At 46.0% G+C, this 25999-nt stretch overlaps 1 protein-coding gene across 1 annotated transcript in view; it reads right to left on the bottom strand.

Annotated features, from left to right (window-relative positions):
- Nucleotides 1–25999, bottom strand: part of TMEM19 (transmembrane protein 19) — a 174161-nt gene that overhangs the window by 57584 nt on the left and 90578 nt on the right. Inside the window, exon 5 of the mRNA XM_078673924.1 lies at nucleotides 4350–4604. Within this exon, the coding sequence (XP_078530050.1) occupies nucleotides 4350–4604 (255 nt within the window). The remainder of the gene's footprint in view (nucleotides 1–4349; nucleotides 4605–25999) is intronic.

Here is a 25999-nt window from a genome sequence, read left to right as displayed (position 1 = left end):
TGCAAGGGGCACACGCAGCAGCTGGTGGCCGTGCGGCGCGGGGGTGTCCCACAAGTGGGTCACACTCACCTGCGTCGCACGGTCGCCATTTAAGGCCAAGTGCGCGGGTGGGCGGAGCAGCTGGGAGGCGGGAGCGGGGAGGGTACAGAATACAAAAAAGGGCGGGGAAAAGCGGCGTTGGCGGGAAGGGAGGGCGGAGGGCGGCGGGCAACAAGGAAGGAAGGCAAAACACGGGGAAAACTAAATTCAGACAAAACAGGCACAAAGATTCGTCAAAACAAGGGAAAAATCGGGTTTAAGACAAGCAGGCACAAATTCACGTGAAAACAAAGGGCAAAACAACCGCAGCGGCGGCAATCAGGAACGAGGCAGCAGCGAGGCACAGGGATGCAAGGGGCACACGCAGCAGCTGGTGGCCGTGCGGCGCGGGGGTGTCACACTCGTATGAACTGGCCTTTATGAGCCAGTCGTCGAGGTACGGGAAGACGTGGATGTGCTGTCTTCGTATATGTGCTGCCACTACTGGTAAGCACTTGGTGAATACCCTTGGTGCTGTTGTGACTCCGAATGGGAGTACTTTGAATTGATAGTGCTGCCCGTCTATTACAAATCTGAGTTACTTCCTGTGAGCTTTGTGAATGGGAATGTGGAAGTATGCGACCTTGAGGTCTAGAGTAGCAAGGAAGTTGTTTTGTAATAGGAGAGGAAGGACTTGTTGGAGTGTGACCATGTGAAAATGGTCTGACTGTATGTATATGTTTAGAAGTCTGAGGTCTAGAATAGGCCTTAGAGAGCCGTCCTTCTTTGAGATAAGAAAGTATAGAGTAAACCTCCTCGTTTTGTTGGTGCATAGGAACTAGTTCTATTGCACTTTTTTGTAGCAAAGATATTACTTCTTGCTTTAACAGTGATAGATGTTCTTGTGACATTGGACACTGTTTGGGTGGTATGTTTGGGGGTAGATGTTAGTTCTAGGCAATAACCTGACTGAATAATTTGTCGCACCCACCTGTCTGATGTGATGCTGTTCCAGGCAGGAAGGAATTGTTGCAGTCTTCCCCCCACAGGAGGGAAATGTTGGGGGGCAGGGAAGGAAAGTCTTTGGGTAGGGGTGGAGGCAGAGCGGGAGTTGTTGGTTTTACCTCTGCCTTTGTTGTTGTTACCACTGTAACCCCCTCTCCGGTAGCCCCTAGTGAATGTGGATTGGCTAGGGGTCTTGTAAGAAGTGGAGGGACTTTCGGAGGAGAAGCCTCTTGTGTTGCCTCTATATGATTTTTTTAATATAATTTAAAGACCTTTATTGCTCAAGACAGGTTGTTTTGTTTACATACAGCGCATAGCCTACAACCCTCAGGGGCCGGCAGCGTAAATTGGCAATCAGAGTATGTACGGGTGAGATGACACAGCCATTTAGCCGACAACCCTGGGGTCCGGCGGCATAGTATAGGTAGAGCACTTAGACACATTATAATACCTAGCATGGTAAACAAGTATGGATTAGGTGACTGAGAGGGACTATTGGTCCCTGCTGGGTCATATGCACCCCCACCTGTGTCATCAGAGTCTGTATCTACATCATCATCATCTGGATTAGTGGATGGTGTAGGCGAATTATGTGATGGGGAGGTGTAGGAGGAGGAACAGTATAGGGAGGTGATGAAGAAGGGACCCTTAATGGAGAGGTTGCAATGTCTCTTCTTTGGAAGATGACGGGAAAAAAAAAAACAATCTGAGGATGGGGCTGATGCCCATGCGCAATGTGGTTGAAAGGAGGAGTCACCCATCTCGTGACTTCCAAAGAACTTTTCAGGACAACAACAAACTGCAAACATCCGGGCCCAACACTAAGTTGCGATCTATGCACAGAGTGTAATCTGCAGCTCATATGACTTTAATTACTGAGAATACTCCTGAGGTTGTCTCAGTGTGCGCCTTTGGAGATAGCACATGTGGAGCTTGGGGCAGAGGTTATTTTGGATCTTATTAATATCTGCCCCATACTATTATGGATGAATGTGTGGTTAAAGAAATAACTGAATCTAATCAGATCAATTGTGAAAGATTGCTTGATATTGGACCATAGTCATCATATTCCCTGGCTACATTATGTTCAAAGCACCTTATGCAATCTTGGCTATTCACATTTATTCTCTAATCCTGGGAAAATACCCAGGGTAGATGTTGGGTGGGTCAAGGAGGCATTTCGAGCAAAAACATATGAATTAAGATATAATAGCTTGTTTGCAAAAAAATCTGGGGCCCACTATTTTATGGTTAAATCCACTAGTAATACAGAAATCTATCTGACTTTAGATATGTCAATTTCGCACAGTCATTTGTTATCTTATTTTCGCCTGAATTTGTACCCTCAACTGTTAGTAGGCTGGCATAGATCTCCTGAACTGCCAAGTTGCCCATGTTATAGGGTCAGTTCAATTGATACCTTACACATAGTTTTAATCTGTCATAAATATTTACCCCTACGATACAAGTATATTTGCCCACTTTTTGTAAATAAATATTTTAAACAAGTCCGGCCAGCAACTGCTCTATTTGCAGTTTTGATCGAATGTTAAAGTCAGTTTTTATGTACAATGGTTTTTAGCTGTGGTTTTTCACTCTGAAAGGTGACATCTCAATTTATGCCTTTGTCAATGAATGTTATGTCATGTACTTTTATGATTTACTGTGTCTAAATCAAGTAAAGTATTTTGAAATGTGTGAATGAGCCAACTTTACAGAAAGCAGAATTCATATATGTAAAAGTATTTACATACTGATCCTGAGGTTAAAGGACTGTTAACTCATTAAAAGATCACACAAAAATCAGAACTGTATCCAGTGCGGAGTATATTTGCAGTCTTTTTAATGATGGGTTTAGGATGTAGTTCAAATTTTACTAGTATGTGCAAACCTTACACAGTATCGTCGGAAATTTATAAGACCCATATTTTTAAGAAATGTGAAGTGCCAAAGATGCTTATAAGTTAAGGCAATCTAAATCCGTTAATACACGTTATGATTACTTTAAAACTTTTTAATGCATTTTTAGATGGATAATTTACTTCATATTTCTGGTGTGTGTGGCAGAACATGCCATTAAAACACGAGATGGTATTCCAGTAAATCAAGCTGCGTATACTGGTTAATTGCAATCAGGGCTCAAAATAATTTTTGCTGCTCTTAAAACTCATTATCTTAAACGTCCCCACTGCAACAGAGAGCAGTGATGAAGTCAACCGAATTGATGTTTGTATAAAACATGCACAAAGATAAAAACGCACAGATACACATATAGAGCACACAATTTCTTTCCCCACGGTCACACACTCACACTATAGATGGCACAGCCAAAAATCATTACTAGAAATGGAGGCGCTTGTGAACATTGATAAAATATAGACAATAGCATTAAACGCTAACTACATCCCTGCACCTCCGAGATTATTAAGATGTAAAAACTTTATTGGTGAAATGGGACCACACTACCGGCCTCATTCCAAATTGGCCTACAGAGAAAAATCGGTGGTAAATGCATTTTGGTGCTCACTTTTCCTGTGATCCGTTCATTTAGACATCACATATCAACACTGTACCCAAATCTGATTGCATAAAGCACCATGCACATAAAAAAATATTCCAGCACAACAAATGACAAAATTACGTGCAGGCGATGTGTGTACTAAGGAGTTTGTGTGCTTATATTACTATGCAGTTTAACTTCTACATCACGACGAGATGATTTACACGGGAAGTAACACAGCAAAATGCAAAGGTTTGCTCTGCAGTAGGAGACCATGACACAATGCATTTAGGGTCGGCCCTATGTGACGACACTTTACGAAACACAAATGAACAATGTGCTCTTCTAGTCGTATAGTGCTGTTGATAACACAAACGTGAACATCACTGCCTTACCTCATGATGGAAGGACAGAATTGTATTTAATACCATGCAAACAGATCACTAAATGCCATATGTACAAAAGTTTACTCTCCAAGTCGTGCAAGACACTTCCATTCTGCAGCAGCCACCAATTACAAAAGGTAACAATTTTACATTTCAGATCAGTCATCTTTCTTAAATATCAACTAAGTATTTTGATCAAATGAAGTAAACTCGCACCAAAAAATATTGGGAATTGGAACATGAATGGAGACCAAAGAATTTTCAGGCACCCAACTCGTGTATACATGTAACTATATGCTAACTCATACAAGACTGGGACTTACACGGCACCAGGCAAACAGTAAAAACATAAAATAGGTTAGCTGTGCATAACAAGGCACTAATTAAAGCTCTTTGGTACAAACAGATTATATAAACAACAGATTAATAGTACTGCTCACCAACTGGAACCTTTTTCCAGGATGTAATTAATCGTGGCTCATTCTTATTGAAGACTGTTGCAATCTCAGATGCCCATGTATCTCCAGCCGAACATGCTAATGCTCCAAGAAGAGCCAAGCACATCCAAGAGGCAGTATATTGTTTTGAAAAATCAACTGGAATTTCCCCAGGTCCACTTTCTATCATGTACAGAAGTGCAAGTTCTGTGGGCACACCCCCATTGCAGAACACTTGTACCCAATTTCTCTGTCCTCCTACATAAAATCAAATAAATAAAATTACAATAAAGCAGAGCACATACAGAGTAAAAGAAAACAATCACTTTTTGAAAAGCAACTTTTTATTAAACATTTTCAAATATGTCAGATATACAGGTCTAGCGCCTGCTACATTTTAAGCAACATCTTTATTACATTACATGTACGCACTCTGGCGAAGGCCTGACTTTTACAGAATGAAGACAAGACTTTGGACTTTCGGTCAACTTCTACAACTGACCCAAGCAGGTTTGTAAGTGGTGCATGTGTGAATAGTGACATGCTCTAGTGTATGTCTTGTGGGGTCATATGCAGCTCAGTGAGGGGGAGGCCAGTGTCAGGAAGGGATTTCTGTAGTTCAGTCTTCTGGGCGTTCCAACACAGATGGTGGCCTCTGTGTGTGCTGCGCTGTGTGCATACTTCTTTTACGCCCTCTATGTCTTGACTGTTAGTAAGTTGTCCACCATATCTTGCCGTTGATCTGTTAGCGGTTTCCTACGTATCCCCTAATATTTCTTTGGGCATGTGGCAGTCCCCTCCGCCAGCACCCAGTCCCCCCCATAGGCGCGGTCATGGGTGGTGAGGGGGTGCTCTGGTGTCTTGTTACGCCCCTACTAGCAACGCCCATCGCTAGATAGAGGAACCTGTTGAGCACTTTCCTGGTAGCAAACAATCACTTCATTACATTGATTTTACTACATTACCACCATGTCCTAGACCTTACTCCGTGGTTAAGGAGAGTCTGAGTTCTCACCCCTTGTTTTCATAAAGCATGCAGTCATTGCCTAAAAACTGGAGGAAAGGAAGATCCTTTTCACTTTTGATTAATCATGCCCTGGACACTTGATCTGGCAGGACCCAGTCTCATTCTAACACAACTCTTGCTTTAGTGAGGGTGCGAAGGCAAGCCGGCTATGTGCTAACAAACACTATCCCACAGTAGTGAATTTCTGTTATTGCTTACTGGTTCATTGACAGATTGTGAAGATGCCAGTTCCAGATAGGAGCACAGATGTAGGACGTTTCCTACAGAAAAAATATAGTCAGCATTGAGAAGCACACAGACCAACACCGGTCAGGCAGGGTCCACTGGGGCTGAGCTTTTTATCCTGGTGTACCTTTGGGTATCGCGCTGTTTCAATTTACCACTGTGCACATGGCAACAGGGAAAAGGGGAGGGGGTGAACATTGGTGCGTAGTCAGCTGGAACTTTTTCTTTCTGGCAAGGGAATTTTGGTTTACAACTGGAGGCAAGATATTAGAAAAACAGACATGAAGCTCTGAGAGGTGGTGGCATGACACAGGAGTCAGTTTGAGTAGCCAGACTGTCTGATACTACAGAATAATGTGTATCAGCAGGAACCCCTATGCACGTTTCAACAATATACACATTTTGCATCTATCTTTTGTAAATATCTTTACCTGTCATTCAACTGTCTGCCCCAGGTCAGCTGGCTGAGATTCACAGGAGGAGATATACATTTTTCTTGTGTTATGTCATGCCACACTAGGAGAAACTGATGTCTAAATTGAACTACCCATACATTTTGTCCATTATTAAAAATACACATTATCGTGGCACAAAATAGGTCGAAATTCTTAAAAATACATCTTTCTCCCCTCATCACCTACATCACCTTTTAGTAGGCCTCACCTGCTCTACATAGACTTGAAGTGTAGTTCCTATATCCCGGATAGGCTTTGCGCATTGAAATAATATACACTATATGTAAGAAAGTGGCTCTGTATATACTGAACCAAATTAAGGTACAGTGTGCACAGAGTCCCCAGAGGTTTGGCAGAGGCTAAAGTTAGATATAACCTTACTCTCTAAAGTGGTAGCTTGGTCGAGCAGTAAGGCAGGATCAGAGGACAGTGTAAAGCATTTGTTGTACACACTCAGTCAACAAATGGTCTCACACACTCAAGAAGTGAACTCTAGGTCAATTGTTTCGTATCAAAAGATATAGTTGTTTTATTTTAGAACAAACAAGGTATCAAAATATACTTTCTCAGAATGAATTACTTTAGTTCAATACTTTTCAAATAGGCAATAGACTTTTTGATCACATTAGTTACAATTGTTGCAATAGGCAACACAATTTCAAACCCAATGCAACATGAGCTCAATGGGAATTTCTAGTTAAATGCAATTAGTTACTTTGAAGATTACTTTTCTAACCACAGGACTGAATCCCAGATTCAGTCCTGGGACATGCACTGTAAACAGTTAAGTAAAAGCGTTTTAGTAACAGTAGTGATTTTTATGGAATATTATTGTATTTTAAAAGTTGACACTTCGAAACTTTTCTAGATGAAATTACTAATGTTATCCTATGGAAGGAAATTCAGTTTGCAGGTAAAGTATGTTTACGTTACTTTTGTAATCCAGTGCTGGGCTCCTAGGTTCAGCACTAGGACATCCATCTAAAACAGGCAAGTAATTACGTTTTTATCGTTGGCACGATTCTTAAAGAATATTTGTAAGTTTCAAAAATCGACACTTAGAAAAAATTACTTTTCAGGGTCAGTGCTGGGCTAAAAGATGCAGCACTGGGTTTTCTCCTGATAACAGGTGAGTAAATCGGAATTTGTTGTTCAGCTGATTTTAGATGAATATTTAAAAGTTTCAAAACTCCACACTTTAAAGAATTTTCAAGTGAAACCAGTCAATGTTATCCTATGGAAGGAAAGTGAGTTATCGGCTTGTAGGTAAGTACTCGACTGGCAAAGTTAAGGTTCTGGGCATAGACTCAGGGGTCTCCCAGGGCCAGGTAGGTACAGTAAGTACACCCAAAGCGGCACAGGGGCAGCCGGGTGCAGAGCTAGTTAGGCCCAATGTTATCCAATGAGCGGCAGGGGGCCTTTGGTTGGTGGCTGCTGGCAAGCAGGCCGCGCGGCTGTGGGAGCTGGGCTCCTGGTCACTTGCTCAGGGAAAATGGGGAACTAGATTAGGACAAAGGTTGCACTGCCAGGGAAACTCGGGCGGTTGGGTGCAGGGTGCTTTTGAGCCATCGGGCGCTCAATGTTATTCAATGGAGGATCTTCAGGAGAGACCAACACTTCAAGGGGTAAGTTGGGATCTTGGAGAATAGGTAGGCACCCAGGAGTTGGGCACAGGGGGCGCCGGGTTCATGGTTGTCTTTTGATGTCGGAAAATCGTACCCCCTGCTGGTCACAGTTGGAGGGGTCCCTGGTTCTGAGGCTGCAGGCGTCGTCTGGGTCGGCGAGGAGGGTCCTTGGGCACTGGATTCCAGGTCAGAATCGCCGGGAGGACGTCCTCAGGGTCCTTGTCCACTCGGGCACAGGCCGGGCTCGGCAGGTGCAGAGGGTGCTGGATTCACAGTTCCTGGCTGGCACCAGGGGTATTGCTGTTTGAGCAGGACCACTGCTCGTGGGAGTCCCAGTCTTGGTAGAGTCTCAACGGGGTCAGGTCGTCCGGGGTTTTTGAGGTCGCTGACCACTGAAGGCGCCGGAGTTCCACAGGAGCAGGATCAAGGATCAACAGGCCGGTAGGGCTGGGTCCAAGTCAGTTGGCGTTGTCCGCTTGTTAGCAGCTGCGAGGCAGGTCTTCTGGTTTCTTGATCTTCTTGCTTGTTTTCATGTCAGCATCTGATGAAGGAAGGTTCAGGTTGCCCCTAAATACTAAATTTAGGGGCGTTACAGGTAGGGGAAGGAGAGGGACCAATAGGTCCCTGTCCAGGGGTGAGTACACCCCCTATCCTGCTCCTCTCCTGTGGGTGGGGGGCAGGAGCTTATCTCTGCTGGGGCAGGGCTCCCCATCCTCAAGATGGCCGGAGCCCGGAGTTGTGCTTCGACTCGCCTTTCCCACCTGCGGGGTGGAGTTGGCACAGGCTGGCACACCTCCTTTCCTCACATAGGGTTTCCCGCCAGTCTTCCTGGGGGTCAGAACTGGTGGTGGCAAGTTGCGGAGTACAGCAAGTGGCCTGGTGAAGCTCACAAAGGCAGCATGCCTTTGAAGGTTCCCCCTGCCCATCCTGGGGGAGGAGACCTAGCACCTCGCCCAGGATGTGCATTTTTGCAGGCCCAGGAGAGCGGGGGGCTCTCCACCCAGGGGCTCCAGCAACGTGCCTACTGTGTGGCAGCCTAGGCAGCCTCTCAGACAAGACGTGGATTGTAGGTTAGGTTTCAGGGGGCATCTCTAAGATGCCCTCTGTAGTGCATTTTACATTAAATCCCACACTGGGCAGACCCTCCAGCATTTCGCGATTTCGCGATTCACGAAAAAAAATCGCGAAATCGGCAGACTAGCGCGATGGCCGCGATATTAACAATTTTGGCCGCGATATTTACAAAAAAGTGTCTACCGGCGGGTAACTTGCCGCAAGAGTCACCAAACAATGCACGCAGCGACGGTCTGAATCACTAACGACTTAGGAAAAAGGACTCTTCCAATAAATTGTGTGATTGTTTGTACCTGGGCTTACATCACTGTGCTTCACATAAATGAAAATTATGCATATCGAAGACGGATTCCGCTACCGACTTTTTCCTCAGGTACAGAAAAACTCCGAAACGGCTATGTCGGGAGGGCACATAGCGGAGAGGCGAAACCACCCTCTCAAAGACTCCTACTTCATCGTTTGCAATGTCCCTCATAAAGGCGCCGCACCCCCACAAGTGCCTGGACCGCTCGAAACGGAGCCTTTTCTCCTTCCTGGGCCGAGAAGACGAATGCAGCCGCTCCAGCCGCAGCGCTGATGCACCGGCGTCGGAGGGAAGACACCGAGCTGCTCGTCCCGGCCGCATCTCCATATTTAATAATACGTTTGCTGCTCTCCCCTGCGCCTTTTATTTATATACAGTATGCGCCTTTTATTTATATACACTATTATGCATGCACGTCACACGCTGCAGGCCAAGCAATTATTGAGCTTTTTGTCTCACAAGCATGATTCTAAATGTAACCTCCAAGAATAACTGCTGCATAATATTGGGAAGACCGAAGTATTTTTCAGCAAGCCTTCACATCTTGACGTAGAAGGATTACTGCACAGGCCTGTTTTACATTTCTTGTTTTCTAGCAAAGCTTAAAGATTCTGCATAAATACACATAGCTTTTATAATTTACCACAGCCTAGTTTAATATTTTTTTCCCACTTTTTGCAGTTCATTTTTCAAAGTACAAGCGAAACTGGGTGGCAGAGAAGTAAGTGAATGTTGACTTTCGTGGTGGAGACTGGAGAATTGTTGTAGGTAAAATGCCTGTTGAGACACGTGTTAGAGGATAAACCACAAATGGAAAAGTTTGCTTCATATCCATAAATTGAGGGGCTATTTTAATGCATTATCACAGAAAAGAAAAATTCCTAAAATTCGTTTTTTAGAAACTTGTCAGAGCTCAAGCCTTTCAGAGAACTTTGTTACATGGAACTGATTTAATCTTGTAATGTAATTTTTATTGAATCTCATGTAAAGCGCTCTGATACCTCCGGGTCTAGCCAGCGCTATATAAAACTCTTGAATAAATGAATAAATAAATAATATGATTCATCTTTTACTTCCGTTGCATGGCACACTGGCATTTCTGGAGATGCAGCATGGTGCCCTATGTTGCTTAGCAACCTCGTCTTCGCTTCATTGCTCAGAGGTGTTACGTCAAGAAGTTGTAGCCGTTCTTATGAGGCACCAACCTCGTAGACTGACATTTTAATTTCATGCCCACACGTACTTAGTTGCCTCGAGGAAGATTTCATTTGCACGACCTTTAACCCCCAACACTTTGCTTTATCCTCCCGATTTAGAGCCTGTGGGGAAATTAAATATTAACGTTTCCTTCCTTTTAAGGTGATAGTAAATAAGATGTATCCAAAAGATTTATAGGGAGTTGGAACCAGAGGTTCACTGAAACTGACTGCTTATTCAGTTTCATGTGTTAGATTAAAACATTAAAAGCAAATCAATCCAACAGGAATGGACTGAGAATGTTATCAAGGGTCTTTATTCATGATAGAGGGAGAGGTGTGGCGCCGCGGCTAGGGCGACGGACGCTGGAATCTGGGGATCACTGTTCGATCCCCGGCACCGGCGGCAGGTTAGCCCAGCACCATGTGACTCTGGGCAATAGCTCGCTTAATCTTCCCGACGGCCTCCAGCGCCTAGAGACCCTTACGGGTGATTGTGCGCTTTACAAATGTGGATTATTATTATATATTATTATTATTATTATTCATATGCTTTATTATACAGTTTTTATCCTGCACTTTTATGATCTTTTTAAGATTGAATATAGATTATTGAACTGAACTCTGACAATTTTCCCTGGCATAGAGAACCCCGTAGTTGGTGGTTGGGGGCGGGGGGTGATCCATTCGCTATTTTGGAGCAAGGACACATAGTTGGAGTAAGGATAGACCTCTATTGAAAAGTGTAGTTGATGGCAAGATGGAGGTGCCACATGAGCAGGCCCAACAAACCATGAGACAGATCCTTATCAATGAAGAGACTGCTAAGAGATGTGCAGAGCACCTCAGTACAATACCAGAGGCCATGGAGAATACAGTGCACAGCTCCACAACATGTGTAAACCGAACCAGATTAAACCACAGGGGCTGTCCAAAGACACCTGTTCCCTTCGCCCAGTCAAATGTGGGCCCAGCTGACATGAAGATGGAAATTAGCTCTGGGAAAACAAAGCATGGCCAATGATACCCTTGGCACAATAATTGTGGCCATCACTACATAAGGGATGCCCTCCTTTCCTTGATGGACTCAGTTGCAGAGGATGTACGTTTGTTGTTGGATGGCTAACGGATACTCACGTACAGACAAATAAACAGAAACTGAGCTGAGTCATATCAAACATTGTGGAGGAGCTGACCATTTGTTAATTCTTTGCCATTATTGGTGTATGCTCAAGTTGACCTATGACGACTGGACCAGGTAAGCAAGAGGTGACCGCCCTATGCAGTCTGTCTCACTTATTTGGATCAGCCACTACGATCCTGCGCCCTAGGGTGCCTGAGGAAGAGGTGTCCTGCCTCCCAGATCCGGGAGGCAGCGGTGCCCCTGCAGGGGTGCATACATGGGCACTAGAACATCCCAGGGAGAAATACAGCTCACTCCCACAAGTTTAGGACTGGAGCAGTGCTTCCATAGAGCTGCAGACACTTTAAAAATTCCTATTGCAAAGTGGAATACTCTGCTACAACAGTTTCCATTGATTTCAGTCTGAAAATGAATGATTATGAGTAAAATAAAGTGCCGCAAAAATGCCGCTAAATTTCCATATTTGTGCCGCTAAATTTCCATATTTGTGCTGCTAAATTTGCTAAGTCATGCCGCAATATCCTGGGGGGTCTGACTGGGGGTTTAATGTGCTGAGAAGTTTGATATCAAACTTGTCAGTCTTCAGTGTAGCCATTATGGTGTTGTGGAGTTCGTAATGACAACCTCCCAGCACCATATACTCTTAATGAGGTCACTGCACTTTGGGTGCCCAGGAATGGCCTGTGTACTGTAGGGGCACAGGGCTCATTCACCTGTGCCCACACCACTGGCATAGGGCACCCAGCTAGAGGGGTGGCTGATGTATGCCAGGGCAGTGGGTTTGTGGGCATGGCACACAGGGATGTGTGCCATGTTGACTCTGTTCAGTTCTGCACCAGGACACTCAGCCTCCAAAGGCAGTGTTAACAGCACACATATAGACCAATTCAGGGGACTGCTATGGGTACCTGCTTCGCCCCCAGCTATGCGAATCTGCATATGGGCTGGTGGGAAGAACAGGTACTCACTGTAAATTATGAGCAAGAATGGGCAGACAAAATTGTCCTGTGGCCAGGTTTATCGATTACCTGTTTATCCTGTGGAAGGGGTCACCTGAGTCAGCCAAAATGTTTGCACAGGGACTCTATAACAATGACCTAAACCTCTCGTTTACACATGCAATCAGTAAAGATGAAGTACACTTCCTGGACCTACTGGTCTACGTTGAGGTCAATAGGATGCACACCAGAACATACATAAAATGACATTGGGTAATCCGGTGTTACATGCCAGCAGTTTTCAACCGACTAAATTGAAGAATAGCATTCCTTATGCATAAAGTTTGCAAATGAAGCGCATATGTAGCAGCGACGACACACTGAGGGTGGTACAGAGTGATCTGTATAAACGACTGAAGATGCAAGGCTATGATCAGGAAGTGTTAAACTCAGCACAAGTTAAAGAGAAAGCCAAAAAGTGAGAGGATTTGCAATTTGGCACACCCAAGACGAACAAACAATCTACGGACATTGGCCCCGTTCGTCTGATCACGGGGTACTCAGCTTATCATGCTAGGCTGCGTAACAGTCTACACAGAAACTGGAAACTTATCAAAAGCGACCCACTGATAGGCCTGACATTCCCCGCGCTCCCCTCATATCATTTTGAAGGGCCAAGTTGATGCGTAGGGAACTGGTGCACAACTCCCCCCAGGCCAGGAGTGGATCTAATTGGCTGAGAGGAAGCAGAGGCTTCCAAAAATGTTCTAGGTGCAAGGCTTGCCTTCATGGTCGCAACACCAAGACCATACAGTCACCCTTATGAGAAATACCCATTGAGGATCGTATAACTGCAAAAGTCAATTCCCAGTCTACTTACTTGAATGAACCTATCAGAAACGCTATGTGGGAAGCACTATCCACATGGTCCAGGTTAGGATCCTGCAACACCTCAGGGCCATGTCTAACGATGAAAAAAGCTATCCAGTGGAAAGACACATTCATAAACACCACCAGGGCAATGCTAAATATATAGTGTATTTTGCATTTGATGCCATCACCAAAAACACCACCGGGGGGGGGGGGGGGGCGCAACAGAGGGCTCGAGCTTTGGAGACTTGAATCACGGTACACACTTATGCATAATGGCAAAATCCCCTATGGGTTAAATTCTGATGCAGAGTTGATATTAGATCTCAAAGCTTGTTGCACTCGCAGTCTTTAAGGGCACGGTATAGTTTTTATTTTACTTGATTTAGTCATGGTTAATAGGCAACGTTAGGCAGATCAGACAATTAACATAACAGTGGTTTAAGTACTTGTTACATCCACACTAACCTGAAGGTGATATATTGGTGTGGTTTCTGACCAAGCTGAAAGCCCACTGTATGCTTGTTTTCAATCTTCTCTTGATATGTAGCAAAAGTGAAGTTATATGAACACATTATGTGTAGTAATGAAATGTCTTTGATTTTGGTATAACATTGTAATTTAATGCCTGGACAGGCAACTGGTTAATAGTTGTCAGAGGTACCACTGCTTACCAATCGCAGTTCTCTAATTCTTGCACAGGAACAGAAGTTGCTAGCTTCCCGACTCTCACCTCCAATCAATCAGGGCCAGAAATATATCATGGCGCTAATCCATTAGAAAGGGGGAAGGGGGAAATTGGATAAAATAATAAACAACAAGAGAAGAGACTGGTCCTGAACCTTCGGCTTCCTATCTGGTCTTCAGCTTAGATCAGCCCACTGAAGTTACCTGAGGAAACTAAGCATATACAACAATTATGTGTCTTGACCTATCTAACTACTCTCTCCCTTTACCCTCTGTGAAATCTTACCTACCCTTGGTTCTATAGTGACCTGCTTCTCTTCTAGGAGTATGATGTGTGTCTTTTCTTCTTGCTAGTTAGTGAAATTCCACATATGTAATCACAATTTACAAATTTATTATCTGACCTTCTTGTCTACTCTATTTTAAATTTATCTCATTTTTTTATCAGAGAAACCTACCAGACTCAATGTAGAGTGTTGTCTTGTATTTGGTTTCTTTTTAAATATCTGCTGTATTCACGAGGAGTTTTCCTCTACGCTTATCTTCTAAACCCCTTTTTAATTAGGACTTCACAAGTTGCTGGCTGAAACTTAGGTAAGTCGTTCTCTTCAATTTTACTCGACAAGTCTTATTTATTTCTCCTGTATCTCTATTATTCACACAAGGCTTACAAACTTCTCTTTTATACTAGGTGCTGAATAACTGTCTTGGGTAAGTACTTTAAAAAAAAAATGTAAACATTTTATTGTAGCGAAGTCATAGAAAAGACAAGCACAGAGCATAACTGCATTGGCACCGGCAATAGACGATCAATAAGAGTATGCAATACCAACGGCACTACACAGCCAAATATGGCCCACATCCCGGAGGCTGGGCGGCATCGGATCAGATCATGGTCATAAGCAGAGAATTTTGCAGTCGTGCTCCAAAGATATGAAACCCATCAGTGGCTTCGCAATTATTGTCATTACACATAATTATAATACCAAACAGTTCAATAACAACTATTAACCCCTCGAATGGCATCGCTAGTACTGATTCAATAGAGTAGGACATATGTGTGAGGGCCAGGTATGGTCCATTCAATTGACGGCGGTATATACCTATGGGAATCACATCAATATTCATACATACATATCAAGGGATCTTAGCGTGGCAACGTGGAACACCTACACCGTCTCACAGCCCTCCTCTCCAGCACTCTCCCCTCCACAGTCAGACTCCGAGGCATCAGAGGAAAACAACTCAGCACTGGTGGCATCAGAGTCATCCTCCATACACAGCGTCCTCCAAGCAAGCAAATCATCCTGCAGCTTGTCATCCTTACGGGTGCGCTGCATACGAGTCTCCTCCGCCAAGGCCCACTCTCTCGCATCCCTCAACCACATAAGAATTTCAGGCTCCCTCTGACCCATCCAAGTGATAGCCACTCGTCTCCTCGCCAAGACTAGTAGGAGTTGCAGGAACTTATATGATAGTTTCTTTTTTTAGGTCTGGGCACCAATGCAAGGAGGCATTGGAGTGGGTCCAGCAGAAGCCGGAGGTGCGTAGCCCGAACAACGTACCGCACCATCGGTCGCCAAAAATCCTGAACAAATGCAGGAAGCCCGCCCTCCCCATTCCACATCTAGGACAATTGTGGCGTCTATCCGCCGATATACGATGGAGGGAGACCGGTGTCATGTATGTGCGATGGACAAAATTAAAGTAGATAAGTTTAAAACGAGCATTACAGGAGACCTTATGGGTCAACAGACCAATCCGCGTCCTCTGTGCCGGCTCCAACTCCACCCCCAGGTCTGCCTCCCACGCCCCCCATGCCGGGGCTAACGGGGGAGTCGAATCTCGGCGCATAGCGGAGTAGAGAAGGGAAATCAGGCGTTTACCTCTCCCACCGGACATGATGACGTCAAGGGTATTGGTAAGCGGAGGTGCTTCCGGGAATTAGGGCCACGTTATCCTGGCCACCTCTTGAAGGCTACCGTAATGAAGGTATTGTCCCTCAGTTAGTCCAAATGACTCCCTGGCACCCTCAAAGGTCACAAAGGAGTCGTTCGGGTAGAGGTCTGCGAGAGTCACACAACCACCAGACCGCCACTCCCGGAAGGACATGGTTTCCTCCAACCGGAGTATCGGGGCCAGGGACCAAACTGGGAGCTCTCTGTGGAACGGTGCTCGCAGCAGCACCCTTTCAACAAATCGCTGCCAAATATTGGCCGTATGACGCACCACGAATGGTAAAGTGGTGTCGGCTCCGCGCCCTTGCATCAGTGCCCCTTGCAGGGCCCCATCAGTTGCTGCACCAGCCAGCAGTGCCAGCTCCCAATTCTCTCCTGCAGCGAACCATCTGGCGGCAGGAAGAAGCTGCGCCGCGTAATAGTACAAGTCAAACCTCGGGGCTTCGAGGCCACCTTCGTTCCAACATCTCGTCACTGTGCGCAGGGCGACCCTGCTGCGTCCACCCGCCCAAAGGAGTGAGGTGAGGAGAGAGTTCAATGTGCGGAACACTCGGGGAGGTAACGGACATAGGGAGTTCTGCAGAACATATAAGACCCTAGGGAGCATCACCATTTTGGCAATCGCCAAACGCCCCATGAGAGAAAGGGGGAGCGTGTTCCAAAAGGTAATAGATTTGCAGAGGGCTGTGAGTATTCTGTCGACGTTGTAAGTCAGCAGGGTCTCCGTAGACGTGGCCACCTGGATGCCCAAGTACCAGAAAGCCGTGCGCTCGTACCGGAGTCCCAAATGTTGAAGCTCCGCGCCCGCGTCTGGGACAGCATTCGTCAGCGGGAAGACTAGGGATTTGGTCATATTTATACGCAACCCAGAGGCTGCGCCAAATCGATCCAAGAGTCGTAACAGTTCGGGGAGGGCCTCAGCCGGGGAGGTCAAATAAAAAAGCACATCATCCGCATAGAGGGAGACCACATTGGTAGTATCATGCACCACCATACCCCAAGCCCGTAGGTCAGCGCGAGCGGAAACGGCAAGGGGCTCAATTGCAAGAGCAAATAGGAGAGGGGAGAGAGGGCAGCCCTGTCGGGTGCCTCTCCCCAGTGACCACTCCGCCGAGCAGGCCGAACCCAGCCATACCCTGGCGCATGGCGCCTTATAGAGCGCCCGGATCCAGTCCCGAAATCGAGGTCCGAACCCCATTTTCTGGAGTACCTGCAACAGATATCCCCAGTGCACCGTATCAAATGCCTTAGCCAAATCAATGGAGACCAACACGTGAGGATCCTCCCGTCCCTGCACCTCGTGCAGTATATAATTCAGACGACGCAAATTCATTGCCGTGTTACGACCCGGGATGAATCCACACTGGTCAGGGTGGACTAGGCGTGGCATGAGTGGGGCAAGGCGCGTGGCCAATAACAGTTAGGATTTTCGCATCCGTATTTAGCAACGTGATAGGACGATATGCCGCGGGATCAGTGTTGTCACCGCCAGGCTTCAGGATCATGCACACTTCTCCCTGAGTCATGGTAGGTGGAAGGGTGCCAGCGTGCAGAGCCTCATTGTAGACCTGCAAGAGGAGGGGGGCCAGGACATTCCCAAAAGACTGATAGAACTCAGCCGGATAGCCATCACTCCCAGGGGTCTTGGAGCAGGGGAGGGCAGCGATCGCCGCAGTAATCTCACCTAGTGTCAGATTTGCGTCAAGTTCCTTCGCCGCAGCCTCCGACAACGTCTGGAGTTGGAGGCCCTCAAGATACGACTGACCGACCTCCTCTGATATCAATGGGTCAGCCTTGGGTAAGTACTTCTTAATCATCATTAAACAATTAGTCGTTCAATACTTCGTTCCATTCTGTAATGAGTAACTGACTCTGAACACTTAGCTCGCAGGAATGCGTTTTCCTCAGAACTCCGAACTGTGACTGGAAACTTCTCAAAACCTTTTCCAAACTCTCTCCGTGCAGCGGACTCTTCGTGAAAAACTAGGAAGGTGCCTTACAAGAATTCCGACTCCAAGAACTATAAACTAAAGCTTTAAACTAGATAACTACGAGCGCTCTGTAAAAGTCGGGCTTCCACGGGAAACGCTTCAGTGAAGTGCGCACTTTCCCGGGTGTGCGAGCGTCACCTAAACTCTATGCTGACGACTAAGGATCACTAGAACGCTGACCCCAGCTCCCTGGCGGCCATCTTAAGATTGCGCAAATGCCACAGGATAGACCAAGGAAGGTTTCTATGCTGTCCTCCTTCCAACTTGGTCCCATGCACCCTTGTTGCGCGGTGTACTGGCCTTAATTGTGGTTCTAGGTCGTTAGGGATCCTGACAGTACCCCCCACCAAAGATGATCCTCTCAATCTTGGCTTGGTGGGATATCTTTGATGAAAAAGCTTGACTAATCTTGGAGCATGAACATCTGTATCCAGTTCCCAAGACCGCTCCTCTGGTCCATAGCCTTTCCAATCAATCAAATAATACAATCTACCCCTCACTAACTTTGAATCCAGGATTTCCTTGACCTCAAACTCCAAACCAGTCTCTAACTGAATTGGCTGCGGAGTGGATTCTTTTCGTAGATTTGGAGCGGACTTTTTCAATAGTGAGACATGAAACACTGGGTGGATTTTGAGCTTTGGTGGCAATGTCAATTTGTATGTTACTGGATTCACTTGCTCCGCTATGGGATAAGGGCCAATGAACCTTGGCTGGAATTTTCGATTGCCCTTTAGTCTAAGATTTTTAGTATTCAACCAGACTTCAGTCCCCACCTCCAGGGGTGGAGGCTCTTTTCTTTTTCTGTCTGCGTACATCTTGTATCTTTCCTTAGCCTGTTCTAGGTTCTTAGACGCTGATCTATGAACTTGACCCAGGTGAGATACCAAATCCTTAACGGCAGGTACTGGACTCTCAAGATCCTGTACTGAGGAATTAGGATGTCTACCGTAGTTCAAATAGAACGGGGAATACCCAGTGGAAACGTTCTTAGCGTTATTAAAGGCAAATTCTGCAGTCCATAAATAGTCTAGCCATTCCCCGCTCTGTTTCAACGTGAATAATCTTAAATATTGCTCCAGCTCCTGATTCACTCTCTCAGTTTGTCCATCCGTTTCCGGATGAAAACTGGTGGAATATTGTGCCTCTACTCCCAAACTCTTCATAAAGGCCCTCCAGAAATGGGACACAAACTGGGTTCCTCGGTCGGAAATAATGACCTTAGGTATTCCATGCAATTTCACTACCTGTGTACCAAAATGAGCAGCTAACTGTTGCGCTGTTGGAATTCCCTGTAAAGCCATGAAATGTGTCATTTTCGTGTACGCATCAACTACCACTAAAATGGTGTTAAACCCATGACAGGATGGTAAATCAGTGATTAAATCTAGGGTCACAGTGTGCCAAGGAAAGGGAGGAACTGGTAGTGGTTGCAACAACCCTTTGAGAGCTTGCCGCTCTGATTTTCCCTGAGCGCATATCTCACAGGTTTTTACATATTGTTCTATATCTCTAGTCCTCTGTGGCCACCAATATTTTCGTTTTATTAACTCCACTGTCTTGAGCTCTCCTTTATGCCCTGCTAACAGATCATCATGACATTCCTTCAGGGCTTGCGTCTGCAATGCTGAAGTTGGCAGATACAAGGCTCCTTCTCTGTAGGGCAAATCATTGAAAACTTCTCGTCCATCCTCTTTTTGAGCCCATTCCTGTATTTCTTGAGGAGTTAACACTTGGACTATCTGTTCCTTGAAACTCTGAATAACTGTGGCGCCAATAATTTTATAGTCAGGTATGATCGTTTGAGTGTTTGTTTGATTCTTCTCTTCTCCTGTTCCCATTTGAGATAAGGCATCCGCCTTCCCATTTTGAGTTCCTGGCCTATAAGTTATCACAAAGTCATAGTCAGCAAAATACAGTGACCAACGAAGTTGTCGGGGAGTTAGGGTTCTAGCTGTCTTCAAGAATTTGAGATTGCGATGGTCAGTATAGACTAACTACATGATGAGCTCCCATGAGATAATGCCTCCATTCCTTGAAAGCATCCTTTATTGCCAACAGCTCCTTTTCCGTAATCGTGTAGTTGATTTCTGCTGGTGTCAATTTTCTCGAACGATAGGCCACTGGGTGCAACTGCCCTGTTTTCTTGTTTCTTTGAGAAAGCACTCCTCCTACTGCAAGATCGGAAGCATCTGTCTCCACATAAAATGGCTCCATAGGATCCGCATGAAGAAGGATGGGTGCTGAGGTGAACTCACACTTCAAGGATTTAAAGGCTAACTCTGCTTCCTCTGACCATTCGAAATGTGCTCCCTTCTTCAAAAGTCGAGTTAGAGGCAAGATTCGTCGAGAGAATTCACCAATGAATCTTCAATAGAAGTTGGCAAACCCAATGAACGCTTGTACTTCCTTGACACTAGTTGGCGACTTCCATTCGAGTACTGCCTGAATTTTCCGTGTATCCATCTTGATTTCTGATGGTGAGATCACGAAGCCCAAAAATTCCACTTGAGTGGCACTGAAAGCGCACTTCTCCAATTTGACAAATAATTTATTCTTCTGTAGTTTTTGTAGAACTCCTCTAACCTGTTTCTGATGCTCCTGTGTATCCACTGAATAGATCAGTATGTCATCAATGTATACTATTGCACATTGATCGATGTATTCACTGAGTACGTCATTGATGAAATGTTGGAATGCTGCAGGAGCATTGCATAACCCATAGGGCATCACCTGGTATTCAAATAATCCAAAACGAGTTCTGAAAGCGGTCTTCCACTCATCACCCTCTCGTATCCGAATGAGGTGGTACGCTCCTCTTAAATCCAGCTTCGTGAAAATCCGAGCCCCTTTTAACTGATCCAACAGGACTGAGATAAGTGGAAGTGGATATCGGTTCTTCTTGGTTATTCTATTTATTGCACGATAATCTATGCAAGTCCTCAACTCCCCTTCTTCCTTCTTAGGCACAAAAAAATAGAGGCGAAGATACAGGGGATTGAGAGGGGCGAATAAACCCGTTAGCCAAATACTTGTCGATATACTCTCTAAGATGGGGATGTTCTTTTTCCGTCAAGGCGTATACCCGGCTGCATGGCAAAATAGCACCTGGTTTAAAATCTATTTTGCAATCGTAAATACGATGCGGTGGCAATTGTTCAGCTTCCTGTTCATTGAATACATCTTCAAAATCTTGATATTCCGGAGGTATGGCTTGCGTGTTTATTACGCACACAGTGGCTCCCGCTGAACATAAGGCATGGGCCGGATTCTCTTTTTCCGCTTCTTCTTGATTTCCGAAACAATTCTCTCGACAATAGGTTGAAGTCATTGCTATTGTTCTGTTACTCCAGTCAATCGTTGGATTGTGCTCAGTGAGCCAAGGAAGTCCAAGGATGAGCTGAAACTGAGGGGCAATCAATCAAATTAAAATGAATGGCTTCCCTATGCCCATCATTCCGAATTAACTGTACCAGCTCGGTGTGACTTACAATGGGTCCCGAGGAAAGATTAGTACCATCTATTGCTCTAACTGGTTCACTTTTTGCCTTAGCGATTGCCTTCAGCCCGATCTTTGCTGCGAATTTCTGGTCGCAAAAATTGCCAGTAGCTCCAGAGTCCACCATAACCGCCACTTCTTCGTTGGTTTCTTGGCGAAACCCTATCGTCATAGATAAGATCAAGTGTGGCGAAGAAGACTGTAGGGTATTGGCCAAACTATGTTCTGATGGAGTTTTTTTCTTCACTCGCATCCACCTGTACAACTCCATCTACAGGTGGTGCTGACAGTTTTCCTTCGGCTTGAAGAAGCTTTTAGGTTTCTTTGGGCAGTTTCGCACAAAATGCCCACTCGAGCCACAGTACATACATAAATTACTGGTCCGCCTTTTCTCTTTTTCTTCCTTAGAGAGTGGACCCCTGATTGCTCCAATCTGCATCGGCTCCGGCCCTGAATATCCTTCAGAGCTTCTTCCCACATCGGTCCTTGCTCTATCAAACCGAGCAACTATACTGTCTGGACTCTCGCTTTCTCTCTCCTCTTCGCTCTCCCTGACGGAAATCCAGCTCCAACACTAAATCAATTAAGGCGGATATTTCCGTAGGACGGTTCGGAATCTGCGCCAACCCATCTTTCAATTCATCTCGCAGACAACGATAAAAGATTGCAGTTCGCTTACTTTCCGGCCAATCTGTTTGCATAACAAGTTTATTAAATTGGGCCAAATACGCCACCAGATCTCTATTTCCTTGCTTAAGCTCCAACAACTCATTATCCACTGCTTGGGAGATTAATCTACGATCGAATATTCGCAGAAATTCTTTTTTAAACTCGTCGTAGTTTAACAAAAGAGGATCATCGCGGGACACAATCAGCATCGACCAGGCTGCCGCGTCTCCACTTAAGTACGAGAGAATAAAGGCTACCTTAGATTGCGCATCAGGGAAGATAGAAGGGCGGCACATAAAATGCAAGGAACATTGCGTGATAAACACTTGTGCTTTCTGTGGGTCCCTACTAAATCTCTCAGGGGCAGTCAAAGGTATTACAGGAGACAAGGAATGTATAACCTGTGTACTTAATTGATTTGTGTTCCCCCCAGAAGTAGATGGACCCTCTCCTCCTACTGGGTACGGTTGTCTCATTCTCTGTGCTAACTCTGCCGTTTCCTTTCTGGAATCCATAACCTCTTGTCTTAGAGTTTGATTTTCTTCTTTTACCGCTACTAACTCTTTCTGTATGGCTTCTAAGACCGCCCCCAGAGTCTGCAAATTCATTCCCTCAACCATTCTGTTCAGGTGCAAGTTTAGTACGTGGGCACTTCACTCTGTCAGAGGTACCACTGCTTACCAATTGCGGTTCTCTAATTCTTGCACGGGAACAGAAGTTGCTAGCTTCCCGACTCCCACCTCCAATCAATCAGGGCCAGAAATACATCATAGCGCTAATCCATTCGAAAGGGGGAAGGGGGAAATTGGATAAAATAATAAACAACAAGAGAAGAGACTGGTCCTGAACCTTCGGCTTCCCATCTGGTCTTCGTCAGCTTGGATCAGCCCACTGAAGATACCTGAGGAAACTAAGCATATACAACAATTATGTGTCTTGACCTATCTAACTACTCTCTCTCTCTCCCTTTACCCTCTGTGAAATCTTACCTATCCTTGGTTCTATAGTGACCTGCTTCTCTTCTAGGAGTATGATGTGTGTCTTTTCTTCTTGCTAGTTAGTGAAATTCCACATCTGTAATCACAATTTACAAATTTATTATCGGACCTTCTTTTCTACTCTATTTTAAATGTATCTTATTTTTTTATCAGAGTAACCTACCAGACTCCATGTATAGTGTTGTCTTGTATTTGGTTTCTTTTTAAATATCTGCTGTATTCACGAGGAGTTTTCCTCTACGCTTATCTTCTAAACCCCTTTTTAATTAGGGCTTCACAAGTTGCTGGCTGAAATTTAGGTAAGTCGTTCTCTTCAATTTTACTTGACAAGTCTCTTATTTATTTCTCCTGTATCTCTATTATTCACACGAGGCTTACAAACTTCTCTTTTATACTAGGTGCTGAATAACTGTCTTGGGTAAGTACTTCTTAATCATCATTAAACAATTAGTCGTTCAATACTTCATTCCTTTCTGTAATAAGTAACTGACTCTTAACACTTAGCTCCGTTTTTTCTCTGCTTGACTTCTGCCAGCTCGCAGGAATGCGTTTTCCTCCGAACTCCGAACTGTGACTGGAAACTTATCAAAACCTTTTCCAGACTCTCTCCGTGCAGCGGACTCTTCGTGAAAAACTAGGAAGGTGCCTTACAAGAATTCCAACTCCAAGAACTATAAACTAAAGCTTTAAACTAGATAACTACGAGCGCTCTGTAAACGTCGGGCTTCCACGGGAAACGCTTCAGTGAAGTGCGCACTTTCCCGGGTGCGCGAGCGTCACCTAAACTCTATGCTGACGACTAAGGATCACTAGAACGCTGACCACAGCTCCCTGGCGGCCATCTTAAGATTGCGCAAATGCCACAGGATAGACCAAAGAAGGTTTCTATGCTGACCTCCTTCCAACTTGGTCCCGTGCACCCTTGTTACGCGGTTTACTGGCCTTAATTGTGCTTCTCGGTCGTTAGGGATCCTGACAATAGTGTAGCTGGGGGTACCTACCCGAGTGATCATTATTTGTGCACTCAACACTATGGTTATATTTGGAATCGATTATAACCTGCAAGTTACGCGTGAGAACATTGTGGATTGAAAATCTTTTCATTTACATGTTTTATTTTATCAAGTTTGGGCTAACATGCGTCATTAACATGCTTGCTATAATTTTGCTTTACTGGTATTCTATGTCCAGGTCAGCAATATGGTTGCATGAATACCCTGTATATAAATAACCACTTGTTTGAATGGCACCGGGCTATGTGATCGGTGGTTTGTCCACCGAAATGCGTCACAAGCCTCCTGTTGTATTAAATCGGTTAAGAAAACCTCCAGTGTCCGTGCCTGGTTCTAATATTGGGGAGCGGGATTGCCTTTTATATATGTTCTCTCGATTGAGGTGATCGGCTGCTGCGTTCACCTCTGCATTGCTGGTGTGTGGCTCCTGACCGTGTCTCCTGACACACTACGGGACACCTGAGACCTGGCGACGACGCGCTCCAAAGGGGGCAAGGACGTCCCGGCAGGGGCCCCTAGAGACAATCCGGTAGCGGCGATGTGGGGCAAGCCGGGAACATCTCCCCCTGCTGAGGTGGCGCCGCAGGCGGGCGGGGACTAGCCACCAGTTACTCAGGCATTTATGGCCTCCTTCATGTCGGAGCTCAAGATGGAAATAGGCTCCCTGCGCACGGTGGTACACTCGTGTGTACGGGAACTCAGAAAACAGGTTGCAGACCTGGGAGAGCGAGTTGATGGATTGGAGAAGATAGTCGTTGCCCGCACCAAGGACCAGGAACAACTATGGCAACGCTTGGCCGCACTAGAAGGACAGCACATCGAGCTGCAGGTGAAGCAGGAAGACCTGGAGAATCGAAGCCGCCGGAACAACCTCTGCATCAGGGGGCTCCCTCTTGGTGCGGAGGGGAAGGACATTCTGACATATGTGGCGCAGCTCCTTCATGAGGTCTGGATGGACGAGGATGCCTCTCCGCCGGCCTTGGACCGAGCACATCGGGTGGCCGGGCCCGCGGCGAGGCCGGGGCTACTTCCGGACATTTTAACCAGGGTCCACTTCTTCACTGAGAAGGAGGCCATTCTCAGGGCGGCGAGAGCTAAACCGGACCTCAGCTACGATGGACACAAGATACAGATTTTTCAAGACCGTGCTCCTAACACCTTTGCGTCGTCGTCGTGCTTTCAAGCCTATAACAGACAAGCTGCGCAGTATGGCCACATCGTACCAGTGAGGGCACCCATTCGCACTAATCTTCCAGTGGGAGTCCAAGCGCAGGGTGGTGTGCGCTCTTACACGGAGGCAGCGCAATTGCTCCCATTGACGTCCTCGCCGCCGGCCAGCCCCACTAGCCCGCAGCCTCAGACGCGGGGCCCGTTAAAGCTGTCTTGGTCCACTGTTCGTCGCCCCTGGACGAGCAATCGGCCTCGCAGGCCAAACAGGACATCATAGCACACAAATTCCCTTGAGGGGGATAAATCTGATACAGCCTTGCACCCGTCGACTCCATGATCAACAAAGTGCACGCCCACACTGACCTGCGTGTTCTGACCCTGCAAGCGTACATTCTCCTCTGAGATGCACTACTGACTTGTAGGACTCCCCAGTTCCCTGATGGCAGTGCAGGGGTCGCCGGGGCTTCCCTCCTGGGTGAACCTGTGATAGGTCGCACAACCTACCCCCACCTGTTCTTGAGGGAGTGCCATCCCTGGGATCATCCAAACCGGCAGGTGTAGGATGCCCCGCGACTGGAGCAGAATAATGTGGCCCAGTTGGCCATCGTTGGTTTACCGCTCTTTGCTATTGTGCTTTTTTCCTCCTCTGTCCTTTCTACTCTTCCTCTCTACTCTTCCTAGGTGTGCCGGCAGGGAACACTGTGGCTGCGGCGCACTCTTCCTGGTGGGTCAGCACAGTCTTCGCGCGGTCACTCCCTCATTATGCGCTGCTTCCCAGGGTGGCTTAAGGGGCTAACTTTAAGTACGACA

Source organism: Lissotriton helveticus, chromosome 1_1 (genome assembly GCF_964261635.1).
Source record: "Lissotriton helveticus chromosome 1_1, aLisHel1.1, whole genome shotgun sequence".
NCBI classification, from domain to species: Eukaryota; Metazoa; Chordata; class Amphibia; order Caudata; family Salamandridae; genus Lissotriton; species Lissotriton helveticus.
The sequence above is the reverse complement of the archived record's forward strand: the minus strand, read 5'-3'. Positions and strand labels throughout refer to the sequence as shown.